Source organism: Falco biarmicus, chromosome 4 (genome assembly GCF_023638135.1).
Source record: "Falco biarmicus isolate bFalBia1 chromosome 4, bFalBia1.pri, whole genome shotgun sequence".
Taxonomy (NCBI): Eukaryota; Metazoa; Chordata; class Aves; order Falconiformes; family Falconidae; genus Falco; species Falco biarmicus.
The window spans coordinates 88,841,506-88,866,821 of record NC_079291.1 but is presented as its reverse complement, the minus strand read 5'-3'; the positions used below and the strand labels follow the sequence as shown (position 1 = coordinate 88,866,821).

At 48.3% G+C, this 25,316-nt stretch overlaps 1 protein-coding gene across 10 annotated transcripts in view; it reads right to left on the bottom strand.

The window, feature by feature from the left end:
• Nucleotides 1-25,316, bottom strand: part of TMCC1 (transmembrane and coiled-coil domain family 1) — a 134,362-nt gene that overhangs the window by 10,358 nt on the left and 98,688 nt on the right. For 8 of the 10 annotated variants that reach the window (XM_056334715.1, XM_056334720.1, XM_056334717.1 and 5 more), the window contains 3 exons: nucleotides 18,572-19,506; nucleotides 10,668-10,803; nucleotides 3,699-7,964 (listed from right to left, as the gene is read on the bottom strand). In XM_056334715.1, coding sequence (XP_056190690.1) covers nucleotides 7,650-7,964; nucleotides 10,668-10,803; nucleotides 18,572-19,506 — 1,386 coding nt within the window. In that variant the 3' untranslated portion in view covers nucleotides 3,699-7,649. Of the gene's footprint in view, nucleotides 1-3,698; nucleotides 7,965-10,667; nucleotides 10,804-18,571; nucleotides 19,507-20,381; nucleotides 20,997-25,316 lie in introns of those variants that run through there. The other 2 variants (XM_056334722.1, XM_056334714.1) reach the window with 2 other exon arrangements.

Sequence of the window (25,316 nt, the reverse complement as noted above, 5' to 3'; positions counted from 1 at the left end):
ACAGCTCCACCAGATAAGGGCCGAGGCCGGACCTCGGGGAGCTCAGTCAGCGCGGCTCCCCTCGGCTGCCGGGGCAAGTCAGCCAACAGGTCAACCCGTCGCCCTGGAGCCGGCAGAGACGCCGACCGCGCGAGCCTGCGCTACCGGCAAAGGCGCCGCGAGCCCCCCGGGAGGCGGCGGCAGGGGGACACCCCGCGCAGCCCCACCAAGGGTTCGTGGGCTCCAGCCCCGCTGCGAGGGGAGATCAGACAAATGACCAAATCCCACTGTAATTACAGACACAGCCCCGCTTGCCGCAGCCGCCGCGGAGCACGCAGCCTCGCAGGACAGCCGCTTTGTGAGCCATCGGCGTGCGCCACCAGCAACCGTGCCCTGCAGCCGCACCCCCGGGGCGGTGGCAGCAACGCGCTGCTGCCCCAGGGCCCCCGGCCGCACCTCCCGGGGCCGCAGCGGGAGCGCGGCGCCCGAGCGGGGGGAGGCTGCCCCTCTCCCGGGCCAGCGCGGGGGCGGGCTGCAGCGGCGGCGCCCCGCGGGGCAGGGTCCCTGCGCACCGGGCTGTGGCGGGGGGCGCTGGCGCGGCCCGGCGCTGGGAGCCGTTCCCGTGGCTGCGCGGCCAGGGGGCCCTGCCTGGCCCCGTGTTTCCCAGCGCTGCTCGGGGCGGGAGCGGCAGGGACCAGCGAAGGCGGCGGCGCTGGGGCCGGGGTTTGCCCGCTGGGGCTCCCGCGGTGCCGGGACAGCGGCCCGGGGGACCCCACCCTCCAGCGGCCCTCGGCACGACACGGCCAGCCGCCAGGCGGAGCAGGACCCCACCGGGGGGCTTCGCCCTCAGCCCGGCCGGCCCCTGCGCGGCCCGCCGTGCGGGCCCGGGGCTGCGGTGCGGCCGCGAGGGCGGGCGGCGGGACCCTCGGGCTGGCGGCCCAGGGGCTGCTGCTGCCGCCAGGTGCCGCCAGAGACCGCGGGCGGGGCGAGTGCGCAGCGCCGGGTACCGCCGCCAGGGGGCGGCAGGCGCCTGCGGGGGGGCGCGCCCAGGGCCGGGTGTGGGCGGGTGTCGGCGCCCTTAGGCCGCTGCGTCCGGCTGGGACGGGAGCGGTGCGGGCCGCCCCCCGCGGTGCCCGGGGCCGCCTCGCTCGGCTCCGCGTGTCCTGGCCACGGCACCGGGGGGCGCGGGGGGGCGGCGGGAACGTCCGCCGGGAGGGGACGCGGGAGGCAGCACGGAGCTGGCCCGACACGAGGCGGAGCCCCGCCAGGGGCCGGTTTCGTAAGGAAGGCAGGCACGCCGAGCCCGCACCGCCGCGGGGCCGGGGGGAGGCTGCCGCCCCGAGGGCGTTTTCCAGGGGGGCGACCAGAGGAACGTGCCCTACTGCTCCCGCCCTCCCCGCGCCCCTCTCAGAGTCCCCCCCCGAGACGCTCGCTCCCGGGACGCCGCACTCGGCTCCCAGGGGTGCCGAGACAGGACGAGACAGCGGCTTCCCCCCTCAGCCCGCTCACCTCGCCAGCGCCGTCCCCTCCGGCGACACTTTCGGCAAGGCCGGGGCAAACGGGAGCCACCTCGGCCAGGCCCGGCAGGCCTCGCGGCTGACGCAGGGGCGGCAGCAGCACCCGGAGCGCGGGGCCGCGGGCGCTTCCCGCACACCGCAGCTGGTGTGAGGCGCGAAAGCTCCCACGGAGCCGGTGTCAGGCACGTCCTCTGCGGTGTCACGACAGAGATCTGATGACTGCACCTCTGCAGGACTTCAGTGGTGGAGGAAGCTCTGAACTCCAGACGGCTTGATTGCAAGCGAGCATCACCTGTGCACTGGCGGGGCTACAGCACACCTGTGCCAGAGAGGGAGCCTGAAAACACACCGCAGCTTCCCATCCCGCTCTTGCTTTTCTCCTCGGTGTTCCCAGTTTTGCCCCTTTGGACCAGGGCTGTCTTACCCAAAGTCCAGAGGGGATCGGGCTAGGGAATTAATTGTTCGGCAGAGCTGGTTTGCCCAGGGATGTACCATTTCACGCTAACTCAGGCAGCAGAAAACCTGCTTCACATTTCTGCTGAACTCCAGTCAGCAAGGGAGGCTCCACTGAGGCCAACAAGCCACTAACCGAAACTCTCTTTTAAAGCAGAAAGTGTGGATTTGGTGGTGGTTAAGGAACAGTTTGAAGACAGATGCCTGTGGCAGGGAGCTGTCTGTTTGGCCAAATTCCTACTACCAAAACGCATCAGTGCGTTGTGACTTGACCTGGGAGAATGACTGCTTTAGCAAGAAAGATCAGCCAATTCTTCGTCTCCACTGTGGCAACCCAGCATAGCCATACCCTTGCCACATCCCTGTTTGTCTCCCAGGACCTGGGTGGAGCTATCCAACCGCTTCCCACAGACTAACCGAAAAACTGAGTAACGATTCCTCCAAATTATGGGATTAAAACTGTTGACGTGGGAGTAGGCCATTGCTTTCACCCTTGGTCATTATGCCCCCCCTGTCAATCCTGAGCCACGTTCAACAACCACACCAAGTTCACCCAGTGCTCATCAGGTGACCACCCTGAAAGAACACAGAAACTTTCACAACTAGCATCCACATCCTATCTTGAGCCAGATGGCTCTAGCAAAAGCAGCCCCGTGCAGGCACTTAATCCATAATCTGCTGGAATTTGCATTCTGCTTGTGGGGAGACTATGGGGAGAAAATCGCTTTTGCTTTTTCATCTTTTGCTGGTTTTACAGCACTTGCACCTCTTCATGAGAACAGAGACGACGACTTGCTCCCCTTTCCCTTAAAAAAGTTGTCACCATTCCCTTCTCAGTTCTGTGTTCTCGTGGCCACATGACCAAAACCCGAGAGGAATGAGTATTTTTTCCATGTTGGTGAGGAATCTGCTCAGTTTCAGCTTGTACAAATACTAAACAACTCAGAAATTCTTCTATGAAACATGGCAGACAAAATACTTATGTTTAGAGTGGTGGCCCAACCAACATCATATAGACTCTCACCTTTCATCAGAGGGAGTGGGCTTTTGGTGTGTGAATGCCGTCCTGCCAGCTGAACTCTTCCTCATCAAAGTGCAGCTGGGACCTGGAGCTGCTCCATTACAAGATTCAGGTGAGAAATACAGGTGAGGCTAGCACCATATCTTGCTTTGCACGTGCAGCTGAGCACAGAGCTGGTCCATCCCAGTCAGGAAAAAAGAAGCAAGAGCCAGCCCTGACCCCTTCTCAGCTGGGGCAGTCTAGGTTACAGACCCGCTGAGGTAGAAAATACAGGACCAACTCCCAGTTCTCCAACTACAGGCACCTTTTGGGCAGGTCATCTCATCCAACTGTACCCACCTCCAAATTGAGGACTGCAGGTAGGGAAGGTAGAGAAATGCCGTGATGTGCAAGCCACACAAACAGGTTGGACACCTGCAGGGATGGCCGTGACCCTGCAAAAGAAGCTGTCCCAGGCTCCAGGTGGACTGGAAGGAAACAGATTAAGAGTGCAGCGCTGCTGTTTCTCCTCCTCTGCCCACAGAGACCAAACACTGCCAGCCAATTAATTCTTGCCATGCGCAGGTGGTGCATGGCTGATTATAGGATGAAGTTTGGTGACTGCATCTACAGACAACTTGCTCAAATTTTAAGCTATTAGGGCTCAGCACAACACACCCCTTTTTTAATTCCCAACCATCCCTCCACGCCCTCCCCTCCCCCCTGGAAACACCAAAATTAGGCCAGTGTTAATAGCTGAGGTCTTTATTTAAAGTTTTTTATATACAGTAAAAGTGTCACAGAAGAATCTGTGACAATCAGACAAGACAAATGTAAATCTCTCTCAACAATTAGCAGCTTAAGATCTATAAACTACAGTGTTACGTTCACAAGTGTCATTTCTGTACTTTTCAACCCTTGCAAGTGAGTTTTTCTGTTTTTTTTTTTTTTACACTTTTAAAACACACTTACAGCTAAGTCAATTGCCTACTACTATACCACCTGGCATACACAACACAGACACACAGGGTTTTTAACTCTTTAGCTACATTCAGAATTCACTTAAAAACTGGCCAACTACCCGATCTTGAACCCCTTTGTAGCTTGGCTTCTTTTGTTATAATGCTGCTTTTTTAATTAAAAAAATGCATATTTTCAAAGCTGCAAGACAGTGCTTTTCTGTCCCAGTGCAACATGTACAGAAGTCAACATTTAATCTGATCAGACCTAAGAACTCATGGGATTGGAATAAACCAATGAAATAACTGCTGTGAGCATGCTGAGTATCATTAAACTAAACTAAGGAGACTGAGAGAAAAGAGAACTTTATAAAATTCAAAACGGTAAATTTTTTTGCATCAAGATTTTCTTTCTCCTTTACACTGAAGGAAGTGGGGAAAAACAGATGAACTTCATTTGAACCATAGAATTTCAAGGAAAAGCTGCTGCTTTTTGAACAGTCCATTATATTCTTCCTTTTTTATATGCCAAGTTGATATGTCTAAACATATCTAAGCAATTTCAGAATCATTTCAACTCTGAATATGAAATGTTTTGGGAAACATTCTGCAACTCAGAGATGGTCACTAAAAAGTTAACATCCATAAGGAAGGCTAATAAAAGGTACTCACACACACACTCACATCCATGGCAGAAACTGTCTTCTACATGTCATCCAGAAACACTTCATCAAGAAAAGCAAACACAACCACTTACAAGGAAAGGGAGCTTTAAAGCTAGAATCACATTTCCAACAATATAATCATTGTTAAGCTATCGGAAATCATCACAGACCTTCAAATTGAAGAGGGAGGAAAACCCCAAAACGTTCTGCTAATGCAAAAGGCAAAACACATGGCAGTTGTGTTAGGATATGAAAAGTGGATGCAGCATCATATATGGCATTACTGCAGACAGCTTTCTGGAATGGAAGAAACTGTCGAGAGAGAAAAGAGACAGACAGACAGACAGACATTGTCCAGAACCATATGTACATGGCCTTCAAAAAACAGTTTTGAGGTGACAAGTTTCTATTAAGCCTGCGCCTTCTGGCAAATTAGCAAATGGTATTTACTGAAGATGACACAGAGCTGAGACACCAGATGAAATAAGGATACAAAGAGGAGTGACAAACACATCTGTCAAATACTACAGGCAAATGGCACTGAGCATCCTGATCCATTGGATTTCAACTCCTTCCTAATCTGACCACTTAAAAACCTACCATAAGCAATTCTAGTGTGATCAAAACTAAGAAGAAGAAATGCAAAGGCCGGGTTTCAGAAGTAAAGGCAACAAAGCTTTTCAATCATGTGCCAAATCAGTTCTTACTGCTTTTCACACTTTTGTTTCTGACAAAAACTACGCAATGCAAAGACAATAGTTACCCATGTAATTTGAATCAGCCAGAGGAGGGTGGTAAATACACAGTAGTTTCTGTGGTCTAGGGAGGGAATGTTTATGCAATCTTTGCTCTGTCTACAACTCCATAGAAAGCATGATTATTTTTGGCTTGAGTCAGTTGCACTCGGCAATTTGCGTTTTAAGTAGGACAGGAGCAGATTAGTGCACATGGTGACAGAGAGAGGTGTGCTGGGATCCCTGGGAGGGGGGTACCTGAGTTTCTTGTGACTACGGAAAAAATAGACGTAATCTTTGAAGGAAGAAGGATGGTTGGATGGCAGAGGACTTGCCTCTGCTGGCAACCAGAAGACCCTCAAGGCTGTTAACCTAGTTTGAGGGAATTTCTCAGAACCCAGAATTTGCATCACAGCATTAAGTCCTAGGCTTCTGTATATATACATGATGGACATGTTCCATTTATGTATGATTTCAGCTGGTTTAGGTCACTTGGAAAACATTTGATTCCTAAAGGGAACTTAAGCCTAGGAGGAAAGAAATTGGTAAGATCTAACTAAACATCATAAATGGTCTTGAAAGAGAATCCTGGAGTCTTTTGATTTCACAAAGACAAAATTATCATTCTATGATGAACGTTGAGTCTTGGCTTTTTTATGGTGAAAGAGACACCAGTTTAAAAAAACACAAACAGCATAGAGTGAATGCAGATTCCTTGGGCATGAAGCCTGCCTGCCAGTACCAAGAGGTCACCAGCAATAGCCTGTTGCTAGGACTCAAGAGCTACACTTGAAGCTGACATTTCCTTCAGAGCTTCAAAAAAGGTATCTAACACCAATTACTTGTCCCCATGGCTGAAGAAGAGGATGCTCTCTATGGTACACCACATGGATACAGTGTACAAAGAAGACCTCAACATAGACACACAAATGATCTTACCAGAGCCTGACAGGAGGAAAACTTTGGTTTCACTTTTCCAGGGGTTTGTTAAAAAATTAAATCAAGAGATATTTCAGAGACAACCATTCTTTTAAGTAGACCATTGATTCAGTATTTCTTTCCTTAAAAGAACTTGTCTTTTCCCTAGGAAGGGATGAACAGGAATTCCTTATTCTTATCCTGAGACCAGGAATGAGAGATGACGTGCAAATGAGAAATAAAAACACACTCTCCTTCACACCTGGAAAATGAAAAAAACAAAAGCCCTGCATGACAAAAATGTGTGGAGAAGATAGATGTTTTTCATGATGCTGCATCTGTATGCTCAGGAGGACCGATAAATGGCATATGAACGGCACTGCGTTCCAGACAGGCTGGCACTAGAAACTGCTCTCTGCCCTCCTCAAAACTGTTTCAGGACAAGATGGCTCACAATTATTCACGCATTTCTTCATTTAAAAACATCACTTCTTTATTTAAAAGGAAAAAAAAAAAAAAAAAAAGACCCTCCCAACCCCTTCCAAAAAAACCCCCCAATAATAATAATAATAATAATTATAATAAAAAATCCTATTAGAAACAATAAGGAAGCACTGAGAGTTTGAGTATTACACTCTTCAAGTATGCTGTTTGGATTTTTTTTTAAATCTGTGAATATACATATATAAAAAAAACCTCAAAAGTGCGACCAAGGGCTTCTGCTTAAAGATAAGTATTTCAAGGACTACTTCAAAATACTGTAGCACGACTGTGCAGTTACTGTGTATGGCATGAGGCTTCCACTTCATATGCTTAGCAAAGTTAGCCAGCCTTATAGGAAGTTATTGTAAGTCAGGTTAGCACAAACGGCAAACCCAGATGCTGAGCTGGGAAAGAGATCCACACGTTGTTTTTCTCTTGGTAAGGAAAGAAACCACTCTGAACACATACATTTGGACATGGAATGTGAGCAGACTTCACAGTAAAAGTTTAGTGTTACAGGTTTGCTGTGGTACCATCATTCAAGGCTGTGCACTAGATTTAGCTTTGCTCATCTTAAGCTAACCATGTTCTCTTCTTCCTGACAGGTTTAGTACAGTAGGTTCAAGCCACAATTTAAATTGCCCATTGGTATGCTCCAAATTCCTGTGTTTTATTTATTTCTTTTGTACACTTTAAAGAATCTTAAGATTTGCATCCAAAGAGAACCATGCTACATAAAAATTATCCAGGATTCTCGCCAAAAAGAGTTCTTGAATAAAATCTAAAAAATACTATTGCAATGTATCTCGCAGAGAAAAAACGTTATTCTAAATGTAAACAAATTCACTCGGACACTTCAAAACTTCAGCGGAGTTGTTGCTGACTAATCTTTGCCACCAAGAGTGCCGGGAGGAGGGCAACACGGCTCATTCCTGCCGCCATCATCTGGGGGGAGAGAAGAACCGTTCCAAGTAGCCGGTGATGGCGTCCCAGTGTTTCCACAAAAAGGCAATGAAAACCACTATAAATAAAGTGCTGAACGTCCTATTGCGAGTCTTCATGAGGGGCACGACGCAGTTGGCCACAGTGGAAACGAAGACGAGGAGGACAGCCATGACAGCCAGGAGGATGTTGATGAACTTCCCCAGCAGGTTCCTGGCCGTGGCATTCTCCAGCCCCTCCAGCTGCACCACTTGCTGCTGCTGCTGCTGCAGCTCCATCTTGGAGATGCGGGTCTGGCACGCTTCCAGTGCCTCCTGTCAGCAAGAACACACTGCTGGGTTGCAAGCCCCCACAAGTCCGCCCCAGCGGCAGACAGCCCCCAGCTGTTACCCTACCAACCAGGCCAGACCAGGGCCACCTTCCTCCTGCCTTACGCACCTCCTGTGGGATGTGAGTCACTGTGCTGATCTCATATCCTGCAGCAGAGCAGAGGAAGCTGTGTCGTGTCATGTGAAGGAGGGTGAGGAGCCCCTGGTTAACTGGGTACTGCAGTTTGTAATGCACCACATCATCCCATTTACACCAGAGAGGCTCAACAGACAGGTGACAGGCTGGGCACAAGTCAGGCTTTGCTAAAACACACACTTCAGCTGCCACTCTGCACTGTCAGCTGCCTGTCCCTGCATACGGTGCAATGGTCACCTGAGACGTTTCCATCCTTCCTGCCTTGCTGTCAGGCCCAGAGGGAGGAGGATGCTGGCAGCCCTCAGCAGTCAGATAGCCTTTGTACAGAAAGGGGGGGGGGGGGGGGGGGGGATGGACCCAGTGAGCTCTCACTTGAGGTTTGGTTCCAAGAGATCACTGAGGGGACAGAGGTGCTGTGTCTAGCCAGCACTCCTCCTCCCCTTCCTCTTCTGGGATGTGCATTCCCAGAGCCTCCTGTTTCTATCACTTTCCTTGCATTGGCTTGCACTTACTCAACCCCTCTCTGAGCCCATTCGATTCTCTAGTCAACCTGGCAGAAAACAGAGTCAACAAAAATAACTAAGCAAAAAGGCTCAGCCACTTTCTGCTTGCTCAGTGAACTAAACGAGCTCAGGGAAAGGTTAGAGGATTACCAAGGCAGGGACTGCACAGCTGGTGTCACAGGAGGAAGGTCTCCTCCAGACTGCAGCAAGCTGTGGCACTGGCACAAGTCCAGGTGACACTGCAAGGGCTGGAGGAGGGAGATGTCTAGACGGGTAAGAAGCATGAGATTTATGAAACTGCCTCTTAGGAAGAGGCAAAGCAAATGTAGGTGGAATAAGACTATCCTGTACAAAACATCATCTCCAAAGCACTGCTGACTTGGGATTGTTTACAGACCTCTTCTCCATGCTGAACCTCAAGTGACCAACCCAACCTGTAGTAAAAACTGGTGACAGGCAGTGGGTGGGCTAGAGAGAAGGAAGAGGTTTTAAGGCAATTAATGCAATGAGACATTTCTGCTCTTGGAGATACAAAGTCACACTGTTTCCATTAATCCTCCCTCAAGAGTTGCTTTTCTCAGACATGAAGGCCAACTTCGGGTAACACCTAGAAGTCTGCATTAAGCCCCAGTCAGTCTGTCTCAGGCGGATGGCTGAAAAAGGAACCAGGATTCTCCTCCTCTGCAACATCAGCCCATGCTCTTAACTAATTTTTCATGCAAAAAACCTCAACACTTACCTTCCCCCCAGCAATGCTGAGGAACAATCTGTCCCAATTTGCAAGTTTACACTAAGCGCGCTGAATCATAAAATGAAGACTAAAAAACCCTATTGAAATCCCCACTTCAGTTTAAGTTTTCAACATTACTTCTTCCTGCCATGTTAAATTAAAGAGGAGAACAAAAGCTTGGATATTGTAACATTCCCCCAAGGGAAAGCCTCCTGTTTACTCTGTTGGAGGCCACAGCACCACTGTCCACAGGTACTGATTTATTTTAACCTTAACTTGAAGGTCACTGCGACCTGCTACATTTCTGTCATTGCATCATGTGTGTGGAGGTCAATGAAACACAACAGCTTCTCTTCAGTTACAGTCCCTGAAAGCACAGGGCCAAACTGCTCAGCCCCCTCTACCAGCAAGCAACCTGGCAGGACACTGACTCAATGGGACTTGCTGCTGGATCTACAAGCGTGCCAAAAACACAGCCTGCTCTGTCTCCAGACGAAATCACCTGGCTGAGGCACCTCTAGGGGGAGGAAAGAGAGAGAACTTTGACCTACAATTCTCTGCTCAATGCTATAAAAATCTCATGTCAGCGATCAGAACGGAGATGCCTGCTAAAACTAGCACAGCAACTATTTAAAACGAACAGTAGACCTGTTTCTGAATAGGCCTTTCTTTATAAGGTTTAGCGGCTGCTCAGATAATTTTCCAGGTCTCTTGCTCTGTGGAAAGCCCTCCAACTCCGTAATCTGTTTCCATAGCTTTGGTCTTTTACATACTGAAAGAAATGTCTCTTTTAAAAATACCTCCTTATTTGGGCAAAACCAACAAAGAACTGTTTCCTGACTCGGTGCAGTGAATACACAAAGCCATTTTTCCTTAGACATACGTGACCATTGCTGTAAAAGCAGTGACACAGAAACACACTCTAGGGTCCGTTTACTGGGAACACTACTGTAAAAAAAGTGTTCAGGTCATGACCTGTTAGTTTCTAGTACCCTACAAAAAGTGGAAACAGCTTCCACTTCGCTACAACTTATTTAAAACCTCTGCTCCAGACCAAGTGGCATGCTCCTTCTGCAGATGAACTTGCCCGTTGGTGCATGGGCACAGCCCTTCCTTACAGAAAAAGTGACCTGGAGCAGTACCCATGTGTCAGAAATGGAATAAAGGCCCTTCCAGAACTCGTCAGCATGCAGTTTAACAATAAAGCTACAAGGATTAAAACCAAACATTGAATCACCAAAGTACTTCAAAAGCGGATAAGTTACAGTAAGAGCAGGCAGAAAAAACAGGACTTGAGTCCCCTTGTTGCTGTCACCCACCTGGATGTCCCGGGCTCGTTCGTAAGACTGGTATGCTATTTTCTCCTCCATGCTGGCCAACTCCTGTTTTAAATTGAGAATCTCGTTCTGGTGGAGCTCAGTCAAGTCGTTTAGCTGCTCTTCGAGTCTTTCACATCTAGAAATTACACACATCGCACAGTAGCTTTAATAAGAAGAGGATGGTGAAGTTATACAACTAACAATCAAGCAACGAACATCATAGACTTTTCACTAAAAACTAGCGTGGCTACCTCAGACATTACAAAAGCATGTATTGCCATGTGAGGCCCTCTCGCTGGGAATTAAGGAAATCCTTTCTACCAGGTAAGGTAACATTAATCCTGTTTCTGTCCTGGGGAAAAACACACAGGATACTTAAATCACAACTGCCAAGTGATGCAAGAAATCAAGGATTAAAACAGAGTTAAGTTATTCCCCAAACTTTTGTGTAAACCAAACCATTCCCTTCTAATACCATAAGCTCAAGCATTCTCATCTGCACTCTGAACAGTATCAGACATAAAAATGGCACAGAAATGAAGTGTGAAGGATGCCTCCGAGAACATGACAGTCCTGTCTGATCTCCATCTACATGTGAGGTCACACAGATATCTTTGACTTAATTTTTCTTTATCTCCCAAGAATGAGGCAACTTAATTAGCAAAGACCATCATATTGTTTGTAAGTAGGGCACATGAATCGTTAACCTGCAGGCTTATTTTTCAGTTTGCTACTGGTGAATGGACTGGGAGCAGTCCTGAGGAACAGGGGCTGCCCAAAAAACTTGGGTTATGACAATTCTGAGTTTTGTTTCTCAATGATAGTTCCATATTGTTACTTCAGCACTTTCAAAATACATTAGGGCTACCTTCCATTTGTATGTAGCATTTAATTTTTGGAATTTCAAGTCCAAATTTACAAGCAACTCATGCTTCAATACCTTTTTAAAATCAGGCAAGTATTTTTATTACTTCCAAAAGGTAAACAAACACAGAGAGCTAGGCCCAAGGGCTGGGAGCAGCAAGTTGGGCACCATCCACACCATCCTCTTCCACCACGCTTCCCGCAAGTTTCTCACTCTTGGTTCATTATGAGCGATCACTCTGATGGTACTAAAGCATGGGTAGAGCTATTGTGTCCATTTTTTACTCTGATTTCCACTGCCTACTCACTATAACAGCATGGAAAAAGCTTACCATACAGCTCTTATCATCCAACCCTTGATAGTAATAACTGAGAAATTTCTAAAGAATTCAACACTGTGATAATTCCTTGATTTAATTTCAGTTTCCCTCTTACTCCATGTGAATTTAGTTCATACACATGTGTAAAATGAATAAAAAAATATTTATCTAGAACAAAGAATTTAATTACAAGTTCCAAAAACAAGACAAAAATCCTGCTTCTGGGTTTTGGTTCCCTGCCTGCCTGCCCCCGATTTCTGGGTGCTTCACAAGCTAAATACTCTGAATCTGTAGGCAAAAGTTAGCCTTTAATAACAGTCTTGGTGTTTTGGTTTTAATTGAAAAACCTGAAGAGAACTTTCATTTACATTCCCAATGCAATATTGCTCTAAACTAAGGAGTCAGACATAGCATGACAATTTCCAGCAACAAAACACATGTGGTCAACCAGCAGTGAGACTAAGACAACCACCAGCTGACACAGCTCAGCCAGAAAGGTGCCATAATAGCTGTGCAACTGAGACAGGACACACAAGAGAACTGGTTTCCCAAGAACGACAAGCTGCAAGCACAGGAACAGCCATGTGAAGACTGGCTAATGAAGAACAAGCCCAGGTAATTAATATTGCAATTCGTTCCCAAGCAGCTTAAAAAAACCCCACATTACCAACAACCAAGACATCACAACTAAACCTGCTCCAAGTCTCAAAGGCTGCATCTGTTACTTGAAATACATTATGTTTGTTAATATATTACAAAATTCTCCAGTGGGTTTATTACACAAAAAAGGGACTTCAGCATTTCTGAATAGATCACAATTATGTCTTTTAACCTCCTCCCACACAAATGCCCTTCACAAAACGACTATTGCCAGGCAGCTTAAATCCTGTTCTCTAACAAGAAACAACTGTATTCTAATAACTTCAAAACTATCTCAGTCTAGAGCAAACATAAGGAAACCCTGAAAATCCGTATATTTGAAGAGTTCAAGCATACTAAGGGTTGGCTCCAACCCTCCCTGCTTCATATGCAGGATTACCGGCTTGCTCCCAAACCACACTTCATTCCCCTGCTTTCCCCAGAACTTCTGCAGTTTGCACCTGTAGTGATTTGACCCTGGCTGGATGCCAGGTGCCCACCAAAACCACTCTATCTCTCCGCTCCTCAACTGGACAGGGGAGAGAAAATATAACAAAAGGCTCGTGGGTCAAAATAAGGACAAGGATATCACTCGGCAGTTACCATCACAGGCAAAATTGACTCCACTTGGGGAAAATTAATTTATTACCATTCAAATCAGAAAAATGCCTTCTCCACACCCCTCGCTTCTTCCCGGGCTTAAGTTAATTCCTGATCTCGCTATGTCATCCCAGAGTGGCGCAGGGGGATGGGGAACAGGGGGTTAGGGTCAGATCATCACATGCTGTTTTTGCCACTCCCTCCTGCTCACACCCTGCCCCTGCTCCAGCGTGGGGTCCCTGCATGAGAGACGGCTCTCTGTTAACTTCTGTTCCCACGGGCTGCAGTTCACACACTGCTCCAGCATGGCTTCCCCGTGGGGTCACAAGTCCTGCCAGCAAACCTGCTCCAGCGTGGGCTCCTCTCTCCATGGGGCCACAGGTCCTGCCAGAAGCCTGCTCCAGTGTGGGCTTCCCACAGGTCACAGCCTCCTTTGGGCATCCCCCTGCTCCAGCATGGGGTCCTGCACGGGCTGCAGGTGGGTATCTGCTCCATAGTTCTGCACTGACCTGGCTGTCTGCAGAGCTGTTGCTCTCACATAGTCTCACTTCTCTCTCCCACTGGCATGGATTTTTTTTTTCCCCCATCTACTATCACAGAGGCATTGTCACTAATGGGCTCAGCCTTGGCCAGCAGCATGTCTGTCTTGCAGGCAGCTGGCACTGGCTCCATCAGACACAGGGGAAGCTTCTGGCATCTTCTCACAGAAGCTGCTCCTGTAGCCCCACCACTACCAAAACCTTGCCATGCAAACCCACTACAGCACCCAAGAAACATCAGTGATTTCAGAAACTGCTGGAATTGGGTTATTTTAAAAGAAAAAAACCACACACCCCCACCCAGCCTTATTTTTGAAATGACACTTCCTCCATTCATCTCTTTTTCACTGCTTGTACCAGTATCTACAATTCAGAATTACTATTTTTTTCCTGCTGTTTTCTACTGGTGTTTGAATTTGAAAAGTTAGGAGGGGTTCACAAAACTTACAGGGCCTGAAGCTGGTGTTTGCCTGTTGAAGGCTGGTTCACATTTAACTCAGAGGTACTACAAAAATAAAGGGACAGAACACCTGTCAAGAGAGTTATGATTACACTTACACTTCCCAACATATGAGTGCCAGTGTCTATGCAACAGACTCTAAACTCATCTGTGAATATAGCAGTGCCCTGAATGACCAAACCCCACTTTATTTCAGGTACAGAAGATCCCTCACTGGACTCTAAGAATTATTTTCCCACTAACTAAAATGTGAAACTTCTCCTTAAAATTACTAGCCTCTGATTAACATGCTCCAGCACAGAAGCTTTTCTGTGTAATGGACTAGTGTCGACTGTCACAAGTATCTCGGAGATCATCAGAGATGTTCATACGGAAGACACTCAGTAAACTGTTAAGATGCTTGGCTGAAGTATGGGATTTGGGAGCATTTAAAAAAGCCCTGTCAGATTTCCACACATTTTGTCAGGCTCACTGCTTGGGAATCAGGGAACCACAGTTGTGACCATCTAATTTTTTTAAGAGCTTTAAGGCATTTTAAAGTAATAGCTGCAAAATACATGGCTACTACAGCACATATAAGAACCAGACGATGAAAAAGACATTTATCTGCACGCAGTAAGTGCTCTAGTGAGTAAAGAAACTCTGACCAAACTGATGCTAAGAGATCTTCACATTATACTGTGAAGAGAGTTTAATACCTCTCTTCAAGGTCAAGATGGACTTTTTTTATAGCTATGTCATGCAAAATTTCATCTGATCTTTATTTGTCATCCAAATAATTTTTTTATGCTACTGAACATGCTGCTTTCAATAGTGGAGTAACAGCTAAAAGCAGTATCTATTTGCAATATACTCCAAGTTGTCTATCTAGATGATGTGTGAGGGAGATAGCTTGCTCCTGAGGAAGCATGAGCTGCTCTCAGTGTGCACATCACCCTGTGCTTCCAGCCCCAAAGGTCTCCCGGTGGAAGACGACAGCTTTGCAGGGGCGTTTTGGTGCTTTCATGGCTGGGTGGGCACCACACACTGGCTTTGCTGCCTGGCCACCCTTCCGGAAGGCCTCTTCAACCCTCCTAGACCTCAAAGGTTTAGCACATTTGTTCTATGTTAAAATAAGTCACAGGAACATACTGAAGTCAAATGATTAAAACTACAGCAAAAACCAAATAAATGGAAGCACTGGTGTCTAGCATTTTAGCTGACAGACTTCTGACAGAAGCGTGGGAGACCTAAATGCCCTTTCTGAGGATGCCAGACTTCGGAAGAAACCCAAACCCTTGGACTGGCCACACTCCAAATGTATGAGCTCATGATTTCACTGCACACAAACAGGTTCCTAAAGGGACAGGCAAGATGAAAATACTCAGCAGGAACTTTATTTCAGTCTCAATAGCACTGAAAGTCCCTGCTTGTATCAGTAAACAACCACCACCTTCCAACCGATGAGATAAGCAACAGGCTATTTCAGCGTCCGCTCCTTCTGCACAAGAAACACAATGACAGCCAAGGCACCGCCAGAATCTTCCTTCCTCAATGACTCAGCCCCAGCGGAGCAGCACGGAGCTCAGGCGCCGGCAGCTCTGGTACTGGCATGTGCTGCTGGCAGGCAGGCAGGGCAGCACAGCCCACCCAGCCTCGCCGAGGTGCTGCTCGGCAGCACCAGGGTGGGAGAACTGGAGTGACTACACCAGTCTGCCCCTGCCCCCAAGCCAGTTACCAAACCGCAGCTACACGGATTGATAGGCAAGATCTGGAAGCAGGGAGAGGGAGGGAGGAGATTGAGGAGGTCATGGAAAACCTGCAAGGCAAGCCACGGCTGATAAACAGAAACTGCATGAACACACAATGAAAAAAGATCAGAATCCACAAAAAAGTAGAACATCTAAGAAAGAGGAAATGGACAGAGATTGGGCAAGAAAAGGTCACGGCATGGGCTTTGTTGCAGCTTCCAGGTACAATACAAACACTGCGTACTGCCTACAAGTAAAGCCTTCTCCAAAACACTTTTTTTAAGCTCTAACTGAAGTCAGCACTTGTTTTTGAAAGCTTCCCAGAAACAGAGCAGAGTTAGGAGGTGTATATAGCTTTTAAAGCCAGTTATGATTAATTTGAATTCCCAGCCTCCCAGCTTCAAACCACAGCCTCCATTCCCATCTTTTCATTTTTTCTGAAGAGAGCTGAGGAATGAGAGGGGTTCCTAGTCAAGGAGCAGGTGCCAGCCCCCCCTGCCAAGGAAGCGGCATCCTCTTTGCCCTCAGACACATCACATAACCTTCCAGTTCTGAGGGTGATGTTGGCTTTAATCTTCATGATGTTTTAAAATACAGAAGCTACAAAACAAGAATCTAGATTTGACCAGTGAGGTATTAATCTCACTCTGACTGACACATGAGCTCCTTGTGGATCATGCAGTTACCTGCTCACCTCTGAAAGCCTGCAGAGACAAGGGCACTCAGTGTGCTTTACAGAATCATAGAACAGTCGGGGTTGGAAGGGACCTCTGGAGATCACCTGGTCCAACCCCCCTGGCAAAAGCAGATTCACCTAGAGCAGTAACTGGTCCTCTTTAAAGATCATTCTTTTAATTATTTTGCATCAAGATTCCAAATGGCAGGTCTAAATTACTATCTTTAAGCATTTATAAGCCAAATACAGATTGTCCAAGAAGCTTTTCACTCCAGGCTGCCTTGGTTAGTGGTTAGGCTCTGGGGTCACCTGGGGGGAGTGCTCAGTAAAGGTTAACGGCACACAACAGACAACTTCATACTGCACCAGTAGGAGAACCTACGCGAGCCTTGCTGAATGGTTTCAGGGAATAACTAGCCAGTTTAGCTGACAACATACGTCAGTCCCCCATGGTCTTCTATTGTATTTGCAGGCCGCTCCTTCAGCTGCACTATGCTTGCATTCCCCCATGAATGGCTGCTGCTGTACAGATGAAACAACAACCTACACAGCAACAGGGCCCCTTCTCTGCTGGGGGAGTGGAAGATCAAACACTGTATCACTTCATGATAAGGAGGCACTAGGATCCAAAGTTGCTGTGCTGGGCATCGGTTTCAGCCAAATTGCTCATTGTTGCAAAGCAGGATTAGAAAGCGCTTGTTGGTCTGGCTTTGTCTAGCCAAGCTTTGCAAAGCACACAGAAAGCTTGCTGTCTCTACAAGATCCTAGGCAGGCTAAGCCTTTTCAAACGTTTTTCCAATGATCTGGCACCAGCACGTCCAAAGAGCTGTAGGGCAACTCCATGTTGAACTGTGCAAACCAACGCAGCCAGTGGCCCACAGTACTTCAGAAAGCCTGTCGCCACAACCCAGCAGCTATGCTGAGCCTCGCAGGTTGTGCTTCACAGACTGGCCGAAGTGATGAAGGCCATAAGCAACCTCATTACAAAAGCCTACCGTCCTCCATCAGAATAAGGACTTAGGCCCCTTGCATTTGTTATTTAAATTTTAAAAAGCAGTTTTAAGAATTCCATTGATTCAGACTGCAGTGTCCTGAATGGCTGCAGAAGGGTAGCTAGTAACTCCTCCCTCTGGAGCCTGGGGACAAGACCTTGCTCCCAGCATGTGACAGGGAGGATGCAAGATATTCTGCAGGGGCACCCTGCTGACAGCTCTCTCCCACCCAGCAAGAGGAAGGTAAAGTGTTCCCTCAGCACCTCTCCAAAGGTTGCTTTCCTTGGTGGGGAGGTGGGGGTAGCCTCAGGTGGCAGGAGGAGCTGGCCACCATACCATACTGTCGGGCTGCTGAAGCTACCATCACCTCTCCCGTACGACCTGATCAGAGACTAGCAGTGCTGCAGCAACTCCTCTGGCCTTCCATTCCTTTCAGCAAGGGGAAAGCCAATAGAAACATGGATTACCCACTTCCAGAACCATGCAATCTCCGTGACAAGAGCACTGCCAGTATCTGACACTTCATTTTGTTGAAACTTGCCACTGTGGGGCTGAGTGGAGACAGGAAGGGGATATCCTAGTTTTGGTTCCCATGCAAGATCATGTCTTTTTAGAGAACCTTAAGAAAGCTGGGTATTCCTTTCTCTGGTAGATGTGGATCCGAGTGTTGGAGGAGGCAGGATCAGGATACTGTCCACATGTAGCTCCCTCTCTCTTGCCTCGACCCAAAACTTTGCAGTTTTGCAGGGCAAAGCACATGTCTAGATAATAGTAACTGCATCAGTGTACTCCAGATCTTTTAGGACACCCTTCTAAAACCTCTTTGGCTTGACTTTTTATCTTGAAAACACTATGAAATAACCCCTTTTCCTCCCTATTTCCTTCTTGTACAGAAAAGGAGATAAGCAGCAAGATAACAATACTTAAAAAGATCGAGCTGGAAGGGCCAAAACCTGAGAAGACCACAGAACTTCCCATCTGAATCAGGCTGCTGGGAACAGCCTGCCCAGTAGTACTATCCAGGACTCTGGTGCCCCTGCGACTCACAGTAATTAATTCTGAAACAAAGTACAAAATTACATACCTGTACCGCTCCTCCTGGAGAGTCTGCATTATTAATGAGTAATCCCTCTGATAGCGAACCTTAAGGTCCTCAAATGATTCTTCCAGTCTTGCCTGTGTCTCTCGAATTTCTTGAATCTCATGCAGTACAGCATCAAACCCTGAGCTCTGCATATCCAGAGTGTTTGTTTTGGAGCTAGAAGCTCCCACAGGGCCCCCTGTTGTGCTGTTGGCTCCCACTGAGCCTGAAGTGGCACTGGAACAATCCTCTTCACTGCCATATTTTGGACTTGACTGAAAGTTCTGAATAACACCTAGAGCCTTGCCTCCTGTGCCATCTTCCTGGCCTTCTTCCAAGGAGTCTTTCAGATTAGCAATGTTGTCTGCACTCCCAAACTTGTTCCTTATGAGGGAGGCAATCTCCCGGGGTTTGGAAACCACAGCTCCCGCTGCTGAATGCGTAGCCTGGGAAAAACTGGAAAGTCCACCTTTTACACTGTCTACTACTCCCTCACTGAAGCCAGTGACTTTTGCTCCAACATCTTTCAAACCCTGATGCATATCCCTGAAGACATCCTTTGGCTGCCGAGGGATCCCATTCTGTTCAATCTCTCGCAGCTTTCGATGGTAATGTTCTAGTTTCTTCTGCAGCTGCAAGATGGTCTGGGCTGACTTTTGGTTTTTCTTCTCAAACACTTGCTTAATGCGGGCGCTCTGCTGCTTGTCGGCGTTGTTGGCCAGTTTCAGGTACTCTGCCACATTGTCGTCACGGGCTGTTTGTTCAATTTTGATCTGCTCAGTCAACTTCAGTATCTTCTGCTGTAGATGTGTGATAGCCACTTTTGTACGCTGAGGATCTGGAGTCCCATCAACAGAGTCTGCATTGATGCTGCCATCAGTGCTCGAGGCCACCGCACTGGAGGTCTGTGCTAAGCTGCTGACTTCCAATCGCTCGATCTAGGCAAGGAGAGAGAGAAATATAAACACTAAACACCAGCTTTGCCAAGGTAAAACCCTTTCCTTCTTTGTGCCAATCAACTCAACGAGCGGATGTTGTTCTGCAAAAACGTGCCTCTTCTCAGCTGGCCAAATTCTCACTGAACTTCATGTGCGTTACAGACATCTAGTAAAAGCTGAGAAAAAAACAAAACCCCTCATACTTAAGTCAACTTAATGGCTTCAAACAACCAAAACTCAAACACAAAGCAAGACAGGGCACCCGAGTTTGGCAGGGTGAGTTCTCTGAAGCTTTGCTGTGATGCCAGTAGCTCTGCCAGCTAGCACGTAGACAGAGACAGAGAAGGTAACCAAGAAAGCCACACAGACTGAGTGCACAGCAAACCCAAGCTGTTCCCACCGCTTCACCTGTCGGTATGGAAGCAAGCGATAACAGAAGCCACCGGAGAACAAGGGAGCTGCCAAGGTCAGTGCTCGGAGCAGAGAGCAGCAGAGAGCGGCCGAGGGCGGCCCTGCCCACGCAATAAACCCCGCAGCAGTCAGCACCCTCCGAACGACAAATCTCGCTCCCAGGCAAACCCCCCAAAAGTTAAAACCAGCGCGGTGCAAACGACTGCTCTAAGCGACTGAACCGAGCCCCTCGGTGGGAAGCGGGCCGGGCCGGGCGGCTCGGCGGGCAGGGCCGGGCCAGGCCGGCAGGGCAGGGCAGGGCAGGGCCGGGCCGGGCCGTCCTGCCGCCCCGCGCCGCGCTGCTCCGGCGGGCCAGCTGCGCCTTCACACCCCGGCTCGGCACGGGCCGTGCCGCCGCTGGCCCTCACGGCCAAAGGGCGCCGAGGGGGCCGGGGCCGCCGCGCCGCGCCCCCCGTCCGCAGTACCTTGGTGCGGCGGAGCAACAGCGCCCGCTCCCAGTGCATGGCTCCCGCCGGGCGCCCGCATGGCTGCGCCGCCGCCGCTCCCCACCTGCGCTCGGCCCCGCCCTGCCGGCAGCGCCCGCCCCGGGGCGGAGCGGCCCCGAGCTCCGGCCCCACGCAGCGCCCCGTGGCGGGGGAGGCCTCTCGCAGCCCGGGCGCTGCCCCGCTGCCGCCCCCTGGGCTGACCCCGAGCTCCGCCGCGGCCGGCGGCGTGCCGGGGCGTGCCGCGGGCTGCCGGGGCGCGGCTGCCGGCGTGGGGCGGGCGCTCCTGCCTTCCCGGCCCTGCCCTGAACGTCGAGGGGCCGCGGCCGCCCCGCTCCTTCGCGCGCCCCGGGCTCCCGGAGGCCGAACCTGGCACCACCCCCACGCCACAAACCCGTTCTCGTTGTTTTTCAGGCCGCGCGAGGCCCAGCACGCGCCCCGGGTTCTGCGGCCGCAGGCAGCAGCACAGGCCCCGCCGGCCGCCCTCACGGCCCCCTGGGCCCACGCCTCGGCTCGGGCGCAGCGCAGCACCCTGTGTGGTTTTATGTGAACAGCTAGCGGCCCACTCACTCTCCATATTTGTCTTGTGAAGATACACAAAACAACAACAAAAAGCCCTTACAGTAAATTGTATCCCTCTCTCTACTTCCAGCACCGTCCCTAATGCCGCGCCACCGTGCCTGCAGCAGGCAGGCAGTGCGCTACAGCACCAGCCAGCTCCAAGCAGGGTCCACAGGGCTGCTCCCAGCAGCTGCACACTGACCTGCTCTGTTTGCTACCACACCGACCAGAAAACTGCCCAGGTATCTGGAAAACTCAACTGATTTATTTTCTAGAGGAGCACTGTTGCTGGAAGCCACAGAACACCAGTGAACACAGAACTCAGCCTGCAGTGACTGCACAAATACCAAATACTCGCTTAAGTGGGTTTAGTTGTGGAAAGCCTGGATGTCTGGATAGATTAATGGAAAATTAGTGGTGAGAATTCATATTCATCAGTGGGACCAGCAGTATGCACAACATCAGTACTGTACCGAGATACATGCTGTCTCTGAGATCTAGGGGCACGTGTACTTTGAAGTGGCACACATTCAGTAAGATACCTCTTAGCAGAATTCGTAATTTCATTAACTTTTTCCTAGGACTGTCAGTATGGTTTATAAGGAAACAAAGATCCTGCGTGCATAGGGCACGCCTGATCTGTAGAGTGTCAACCAGCTCCCCAGATGTAACTGCTTAGTTCCTCGACCACGGATCCTTTATGTGCAATAGCGCACAGCTTGATTTACTACTGTGCCAACTCACCATAATCCATAAAGCAGCACAGCGTAGGCTTTTCTATTCAGCACACTGATAAAATCTCATTAGTCCTCTTAATTGTCTTACAAAACAAGCCAGCTTCTCAAAAAGAACCCTATCAATCCATTTCTAACAATCTCTATCTACTCCAGAGGAAGGAAATTTTAGTATTAATGGCCGATGAAGAAAAGAAAGATCCCCAAGCTGACACATTTTTTTCAGCAAGTAATTTGAAATAACTCTAAATAAATACTTTTGTACTGGGCAGTGGTAAAGGGGAGCGAGAGTGGGGCTGACACAGCCTCCCACAACCAAGCAACTGTGGATCATGCTAAGCTGCCAGCCCTTCCACAGCCCGGAGTTGCTCTGGGCTGAAATTTGCACATTTCAGTGTTGGAGAACTAATGGGACTTCAACATTACTTTGCAATAAAGAATTTCTATTGGCTTAATTTACTCCTAGTTGGGTATAAATTAGTGTATCTGTGTGTGTGTATATAATTACTATAAACTACATTAATAGTACACTCTTTCTCTCAGAGATGAGTTTTGTGAGAGAAAAATTTTGTAAAACTTTGTCTTCACTGCCTCCGTCCCCCCACTTTACGTCAATTGACTTCAGCATCTCTCCTCAGGTTATCTTCCCATACCTGTGACAGAAAATAAACTGGAACAGCTATACTAGAATAACCCACGTTGGGTAATTACTTCATAATCACCAGTTGTGTGGATATTATTCTGCAATAACAAGAACTTTTTTTTTTTTACAATTAAAAAGCAAACAGCTGTGCAAAGTGCTATTCTGGAACAGAACTGAGGTAATTTAAGTACTTTTTCTGCATTGGCATGGCTTTAGAAAGGGAAGACTCAGCACAAACTGGGTCCTTGGGAAATGCTGGTTGACATATTATTGATTTAAGATGACTGGCAATCTGTCCTGAAGAGATGTTGGTAAATTAAATACCGTAATTTTTATATAAAAACAGGGATTACAATTAAATTAGTCAATCTCCCTTGCCATACAATTTTCCAGTATATTGGCTCAGTCTAGGTAAGAGTGGACCTGTGTGACCTCCTACCAGGAGGTGCACTGAAAACTGCTTTGGCCTTATGCCATGAACCGAACAAGTTCTTGTGAGGACCTTATGCTTTCTCCCCCCTCAAGATCTTATCAAATTCCTAGCACTTTCAACACACTCAGGCTTTCCCTCTTGTAAAAGTTTTTCTATGTATCTATACTCAACACACAGCCCCCAAAAGAACCTGTAATTTTGCCTTTTGGCATTGCTGAAGAACCACAGTTCCTTTAAAGGTGTTTCACCCTTCTTTTACAGTGACTTCAGTAAATGCCCATACCACAGTCATTCACCAGGAAGACAGATCGGTTTTTCTAAACAAGCAGGGCAGCTGGCTTAAGCAAACAGCAGAATTCAGAGCAAGCCTGCTGTAAGAAGATTGCTCAGCTCTTGCTTCCTCCTCCTTTATCTGGAGCTTTAAAAATGTGACTGAAAAGCGTCATGTTACTTGGAATAAAAATATATAGGGCAAGGTGAGACAGGGGAGCTGAGAAAGACAACTGCAGAAAGCAGCCCTGGAAGGGAGCTCACAGTCCCTAAGACACCCGGATTAATCAGCTTCCTGGTGACTGAGCACCCCACGCAGCAGGGAAAACTAATCACAAAAAAATTCAGAAGTTGCTTTGTTGCCTTCTCCCCGCTGTGCTGAAGGCAGCAGAGTGACACAAGCAGAAAACTCTAGGAGACTCACAGAAAGCCCTCAGTGCCAGGCTTCCTATTCACTCCGTTAGCGTCAGCGCCCACATGGCAGCTGCGGCGCCGGGCAGGTACGTGGTCCCCTGCCCCAGGCGCCTGCCGGAGCACAGACCTGCAGTCTTCAACATTTCCAAGACAGTTAGTTCATTAGTAAATGAGATCTCTAATTAACATCTTATGGGTGAATAAAAATTAGAGGGGAGGGGAAAAAAAAGAGCATCTTTTGTGTCCGACCAGGTCTGCAGAGCTGCATCACCCGCAGGCGAGCACCCTGCTCTGTGGCACCCCGCGGGGCTGGGACCACTGGCCCAGTGCCCTGTGGAGCCCCTCCTGCCCACTGGCACATCCTGGTGACACCGGGGTACGTGGATTGCCCTCTCCGATCCCAGGCGAGAAGCGAGGGCCTGACTGCTTGCTCCTTGTATTCCCAGAGCACAGCCTTTATTTATTGGAACTATTAACTCAGCGGTTTCAGCTGGATATAGAATTATTCATTTCCTGCTGCCGTCTGCTGAGCGGTGGCTCTGAAATCCAAACTGACAAATTATTTTAAGGTATCTTCGTATGAAATTTTTAGGGGGGGAACCCACTGCAAATTGATGCAAACAAAAAACCAGTGAAAAATAAAAGTGCTTGAGAAAGTTTTTTTGCAGAAAAATTCTAAAAAAAACCACCAACCCCCCCCAAAACAGTGGGTTTTGAAAATGGATGGTACTACTATAAAGATAGGATCGGAATTATTTTGGAAAATATTCTACTTGTTCGGTTGCTTATGGTCTGCTGCTGCTGGAGATACCAAATGCCAGGGAAAAGGAGGGTTTTTTACTTGCTACTTCGCTACAAGCGATAGCTGGGTGAATGGTCCTTGGTAAATTCTCATGTTCCCAATGGACTTACATTCCTGTGTATCTGTCAACATGGAATAATGTATATTACTTTTCCCTCTAAAAGCAAAAAGATGACAAACTGCACTAAGTAGAAGATTTAGGGAAAGTACGTCCTTGACAATGCTCAGAATCAAGTCCCTTCAGATTCAACAAATCTTGTGAGCAGGAAGATACCCATAGAAAAGGGGGCTTGAGATTACTTAAAATGCATGATTCTCAAATTTAGCTTCAATTTTCATGTTTCCATCGTAAAATGTTCTTGGCGATATTTACTATTTGAGGAGCCAAAGGAGGTTTAAAAAGAATACCTTTTACTGCTTTCATGCAGGGGTGACAAATACCAGCATACAAACCTGTTCAACAAACCATGTGTCCCATGAAGGAGATTCAATCTTCTGGATGCTGCTGCAGATTCCACTGAATTACAACCCCAAATTCACATTTGTTGCACAAGTCCTGTACTTCAAGAAGAGCTGTCTTTTGAAGAGGTATGAAACCAAGAGCCTGACAGCCCATAGCTGTACAAAAATCACAGCTCTTCATACAGGGAGAGGGCTGTTAACTTCAGTGTCCTGTAATTGCACTGCAAATTCTTATTTGACCCTGCATTTTTCCTCATTTCTCTCTACTTTGGTATGTGTACAGTGCAAAAAGTGTACTAAGGCCGTTAGGCCTCAGTATCATCATAAATCTGCATTAAATAATCTAAATGCATGTTTGTACAAAGCCACGCACAGAATCCCTGTGAAGTGCAATGAAGAGATATTTAAACATCATGAACTGCTATGAATACATGTGAATAATACATTTCAATGTATACAATTAAATGCAGTCGACAGCCAGAAGTCACCTCCCTGCACGACACCTGCAGCACATGACTCTCTGAACATCTGAGTCAAGGTGACATCAATCATACTGTCCCTGAGCAAGCAGCATGTCATGTCCCTGCTGGGTCCGGTA